Below are 6,052 nucleotides of genomic sequence, written 5' to 3'. Positions count from 1 at the left end.
GGGGGGGGTTAGTCAAATAAAACTTAAAACAAGAACTAAAATATTTTGTAGGATAAAATTTTATAGTGTTAGTTAACTAGAACTAGAACTTGAATAAAACTTTACAGTAGTCAACTAGATCTCTAATAAAACTAGAATTGGGCTAATTATACAAAGTTATGCCACTTTTTTATTTTTCCATAAAAAAGAGAGTCTTAGTCTCTCAAATTACCCCAGGTTTTAGCTTGGAACTGGGTAGTAAAAAAATCAAAACTCTCCTATGTATTTCAATTTTTATACTTCCTTTTTTCTTTTCTTCTTTCCTACAATGGTCATCATCATCATTAGACAATGAATTCAGATCAGATCTCATCTCCTCTTAGATATCACCGATATTTTTTTACCAAATATTATAATCATATAATTAATTTAAAAGATTGTATCGATCCATAACTTATTAAACAATAAAACTGAGAGGTGAGAGAATGAGATCTCAGGGAGAAAAAAAGGAAGGAAAATGTGGAGAACGTTTTTTTTTTTTTTTTGGTGAAGTGGAGAACGTTTTTAGACTTGTACTATAATAATAGTTAAAAAAAATAAAAGCTACAACATATATTACACTAATAATTTTTAATATATTATAGCCTAACCAAAAGTTATTAAATAGAAATTAACATTCCCATTGATAATTATCAATCAATAATAGTAAGTTTGAAATGCATAAATATATTTACATCCTCAAAATGCATAAATATATACTTCATGGTCGTAAAAAATTATCTCACGTTATTTTATCAAAATATTCTGTTTCACGAAATTGTTCCTATTTATCCCACTAGCGAAAAATTGTCCCGCTTTAACAATTATCCCACTTCGCATGAAAATGTCCTAATTAACTAACACCCCCAAAGAGTGGTGGCTGGGCCGGTTTGGTTCACAACCCACACTAAACTAGCTCGTTTAGATCAGGTTTGACCTGATCTAGTAGAATCTCGGCCTAGTTTGGCTCGATTTGATTTCAAAGTGGGCCAGGTAAGGGTCTGTTTCTAAAACTGAGGCTTGAACTTAAGCCCAGCCGACAAACCAGCCTAACTCATATTGGACTCACATCCGAACAGAGCCTGAAACCTAAATCACACACAATCTCCACAATGACATTGGTTATTAGTTAAGTAAATTAGGTATTATTAATTAACTAACTATGATTAACTATTTGGTAATCTAAAAAATAACAACATAGTTAAATGTGTATATTTCAAGCAAAACATTTTTAGGTTAAGTCCAAAACCTTACTCAACAACAAAAAAATCACTGTCAACGGGTAAAAATTCTTTCAATCAAGTTATAAAAAAGTTAAAAATATAAAATAAAATAAAATAAAATAAAAAGTAGTGTGTTGGGTTGACCAACCCGGCTCAACTCGGATGGGCCAGGTCAATAGGCTAGGTTAGGTTGTGTTACTACACCCGGACTTTAGCTCGAACCAAACTCAAGAGTAGCCTGCATCAACCCGACTTGTGTCAACCTGAAATAGGTGGCCTGGGCTCGAGTTGGCACAGCTCAACCTAATCGGTAATCTTAGTTTTTATTTAAAAAATCTAGATTGATCTCAAATCTGACTGATTAATTTCCTCAATAATTGGTTGTTGCTTTCTATTTCTTTTTTCCTAAAGGATACTTTTGCTTTTTTGATAAAACAGATGATTGTAAATCCTATATGTATTACTTTATAATTAATAGTGTTCTTATTTTTCATTGTGGACAAATTTTCAAAAGAGACTCATTTAGACTTTTATTCCCAAAAAATGACCTCATTCAAACAAAATTACAAAAACCGATCTAGTTTCAGCCTCAGCGCTGAAACCAGGTCGGTTTTCAAAAAAAAAATTTCGAAACTCCACGGGAGTTGAACTCCCGTGAAGTTTAGTAGATGTGCTAAACTTCACGGGAGTTCAACTCCTGTGAAGTTTAGCAGATCTACTAAACTTCACGGGAGTTCAACTCCCGTGGAGTTTCAGAATTTTTTTTTAAAAAACCAACCTGGTTTCAGCGCTGAGGCTAAAACCAGGTCGTTTTTTGTAATTTTGTTTGAATGATGTCGTTTTTTGGGGATTAAGTTCACAAATGGGTCTGTTTTGAAAATTCCTTCATTTCATTGTAGCCGTGAAACCAGGTCGTTTTTTGTAATTTTGTTTGAATGAGGTCTTTTTTTGGGATTAAGTTCACAAATGGGTATGTTTTGAAAATTCGTCCATTTCATTGTAGCCGTGGAATATTTCCGTCATAGCTTCCTACATTGCCCCTTGGTAGATTATGAGATTTCGCTTCTATTTTGCGTTGAATATAATTCTTAAATTTGAAATGCAAAATTAGATAACTTGAGAAAGTTTTATTCTTAGATAGTTTGAAATTCAAACATAAATTAAGAAATTTCAATTAAAAAAAGGAAAGTGTAGGCATACTTAGTGCATGCATGGATATTTTTTTAATTCAAAACTTAAATTTAAAATTAGATGGATTAATTACCAATTTCTTTGTTGTGATATCTCTTTTTTATAGTATTCTTAAAAAAACTATAAAAACTTGATATTTGACATCCAAAATTTAAAACTTCAAATGTAGTAAATGTTTTTTTTATTAATTAGATAGAGTGAGAAATAAGTTTTAATTATATATAAGCTTCAAATTCATAGGAGGGTAACTGGAAAGAACTTGAGCAAGCCTTAACATAATTAAGACAAAGAGAAATGATTGTAATAGCATAGTAAGATTTATTGAACTTGATATGAATTAGTACAATTTTAGAAAATATTATTTTACACAATCATAGAACTCAAAAGTTTTTTCACCCATTTGAAAAATATTCATAGCTGCATGACTGGGCTTCAAATAAAGCATTAAGATAAATGGTCCCTAGATAATTTGTTAATTATGAAGAGGTTGTATTATAAAGGAAACTTTTAAGATTTTGTATGAAATAAAGAGGGGAATGCAGTTAAACCCTCTTACATGAAACAATCAAAAACGTAGCAGTTAGATGTGATATAAGCCCTTCATGTATATCCGCTAATCCATCCTTTATAAAAATTGAAAATAAAAAATTTAAGAAGGGAGACATGTTAATTTTTTGAGATGCATGTAAAGCTAATAGTAAACCACCAATATTCACTCTTTATAGATGAAGGAGGGACACGATTTTAAATTAAAAAAAAAGAATATGTAAGATTTACTACCACATGCTATTATCTATGAGAATAATTCACAATCAAAATGTAATAATATAATGGTTACGATTGAATAAAGTGACAGGATGAGAAAAAAAAACTCATTAAACTCTATTTTTTTAAAAAAATTATATACTTGCATTAAAGACCATTTTCATCAATCTGCAATCCATTGAAAATTTATAAGAAATAGATAATTAGCAAGATGAGCTATATATTGAGTGTTAACGTTAAATTTTCTAAAAAATAATATTGTGTGTTAATGATAAAATTTCTAAAATATGTGTCAGCGTAACTTAGAAACCACTTAAAAGTGTACAGAAAATTAGCCTCTTAAATAAAAAGTAATCTAGTTATAGATAGTGAAAGTGATATTTAATTTAATAAAATGAAGCTAACATTCTACGATTAGTGTTGAATAAATTTTATACGTATATATCCTTGTAGTAGACAAATAATATATGTGAAAGCCAATAAGGTCACTTTATCTATCCAATTATCCAAATAAAACAATATTGCAGTAATTAGATGAGATATAAGGTCTTCACATATGCCACTAGTATATCCTCTCTAAATTTTTAAAAAACCAGAGAAAGACAATTAAGTGAATTTTTTTTTGAATGTGCAGCTAAAGTAAACCACCAATATCTCATTGAGGTTAATTTAATACCTTATGTAACTTGAAATACTGAGCTGTATATCATGTTATTTCTTCAGCAGCGTGCTAAATAAAAATAAATTGAGTTTTAAATATGAACAAGTCGAGAATTTACCACTAGCTTCTTAGACTTGCGAAAATCTTGGATTATGTTAAAGAAATCCCTCATTTTCCCGAAAGCGAAGAGGAGGAAGAAGCTGAAGCGAGTGGTGAGAGATGTGAAGAATGATATCTTCACCATATTTTGGAGAGAGCGAGAGAGGGGGACAGGGGGGAGGGAGGGAGGGAGGAGATGAGTATGATGAAGAGAGAGGAGGGAAAGGGATCGGGTTTTAAATATTTATGAGAGTGAAAATTATAGCTCAAGGATCACATTGGCCTTGGTCTTAGTCCATTTTTGTTCAACTGGACTAAGATTCTACAAAATACTATTCCTCAGGCGAATACTTTTCCTCTCAAGTTTTCCTCATGGCGAATACTTTTCCTCTCATATTTGATTTTCTTAATTTGGGCATCATTTAGATTCTACAAAATATTTGTTGATTATCTGAGAAATTTGTTTCTAAAAGTTTTTTTTTTCCGCTACCATCTCAATTAAATCTTTTTATCAATTTTGTATAATGTACACGTTCTATGTTTACTAGGTCAAAGAAAAACACAAGCTACTGTATAAACACAAGGATAATGTCACACGCGAGTTGTTTTATAAAATTAAACAAACGAAAGTCATAGTTGACAAACCTAGAATTAGTCTCAGAATTAAACATATGTAGTCCATACTGGCAACTACGTACTTAGATGACACAACGTTCTCTATGTTAGCCTAACAAAACAAACCGTGGGGCCCACAAAGGTGGGCCTCACAAAGACAAATAAGATTTCGGTGTCGTTTTCTTTGAAGAATGAAAAAGGTGACGGGTCCCACCGGGTCCCACAAATATTTTATTATTAGTGGCGGGTCCCACAGATAATATTATATTTGTACATAGTGTTTTCTCAAACACTATAAATAGGGCCCTAAACTCTTAAGAAAATCTCATCTCAGAAACAACTCCTCTTATAGAAAGAGTAAGAGAAAACAAAGAGAGAGTTTGTGAGAGTTCTTGGAGTGTATCTGATCAAGAGAGGGTGTTCTCTTGGATCAATTCTTTTGGGATATAAAAGAATTTGGCGTCGTCGTTGCACCGTGGAGTAGCTCCGAAGGAGTGAACCACGTATATCTGTGAGTACTCTGTGTTGAATTTTGTGCCTTTATTTTGTGATTAAGTCTCCGTTCGAGGCGTTATTATTGGGGTGTTTCCTATCACCAAGCAGCGTACAGGGTATCAGCTGGGGGAAGTGCTGCTGGGTATTTGATTCGCGAGAGAGTAGTAATAGGCTTTGATGTCCTGGGCAAGGGAAGCGAGAAAGTACTTTTCAATGATTTGAAGGACTAATTTCAAAATATAAAAGATATAAGCCAATATCTAAAAACCACAAAAAGAGAAATGTTTTTGTTAGACTTGGAATTGAATCGCATTACATTGAAAAACAACGTGTTTGTATTTGTTTGAACTTTTCAAATCTAGTTGTATTCATTCGTAATTTTCAAATTCGACTCTAAGTCTCTTTTTTTTGGATTCGAGTTCAAAGTCAAATAAATGGTTTTGAGTATTTATGAAAATTTATCGAATATAATGATATACTTATTTAATTAATAATCTATTCTTTATAAATATGACACTATGTAATAAAATATTTTTATTAGATTAGTTTTTTATTTTTTATTTTTTTTTGGGCCATATGTCGCAAGACGGTGGGTAAAAAAAAATTAGTTTAAATATTGACAAAGTATAGTGGTTCAAAAACATAACATACTGTGTCTACTAATACAAAATGAAAATGGGATGAAATCTAAAAGAATTAAAGCTTTGAAAAAATTAGTAGGCGGATCAAAGTTCAGGCTACAAGAGCTTTATCGTGTGATTCTTTTTATAATAAATATTTCCATTCTATTTAATTCTTAGTACATCAACGTTTAAAAAGGTGTAAAGTAAACGATAGATCGCTAAATTACAAACTCCCCTTTACAAAAAATATTAGCTAATATCTAATATTTAAGGCACTGATGAGCTATTACTGAGATTTGAGTGACTAATATGGGATTTTGGAGATTTAAATGACTAATATCTAAGTAACCCTAGAAATTTAG

General features: G+C 31.2%; 1 protein-coding gene across 1 annotated transcript in view; it reads right to left on the bottom strand.

Annotated features, from left to right (window-relative positions):
• Positions 1–4,118, bottom strand: part of LOC109824140 (long chain base biosynthesis protein 2d-like) — a 22,185-nt gene extending 18,067 nt beyond the window's left edge. Inside the window, exon 1 of the mRNA XM_020390668.1 lies at positions 3,977–4,118. Coding sequence (XP_020246257.1) covers positions 3,977–4,102 — 126 coding nt within the window. The 5' untranslated portion in view covers positions 4,103–4,118. The remainder of the gene's footprint in view (positions 1–3,976) is intronic.

Source organism: Asparagus officinalis, chromosome 9 (genome assembly GCF_001876935.1).
Source record: "Asparagus officinalis chromosome 9, Aspof.V1, whole genome shotgun sequence".
NCBI lineage: Eukaryota > Viridiplantae > Streptophyta > Magnoliopsida > Asparagales > Asparagaceae > Asparagus > Asparagus officinalis.
The sequence above is the reverse complement of the archived record's forward strand: the minus strand, read 5'-3'. Positions and strand labels throughout refer to the sequence as shown.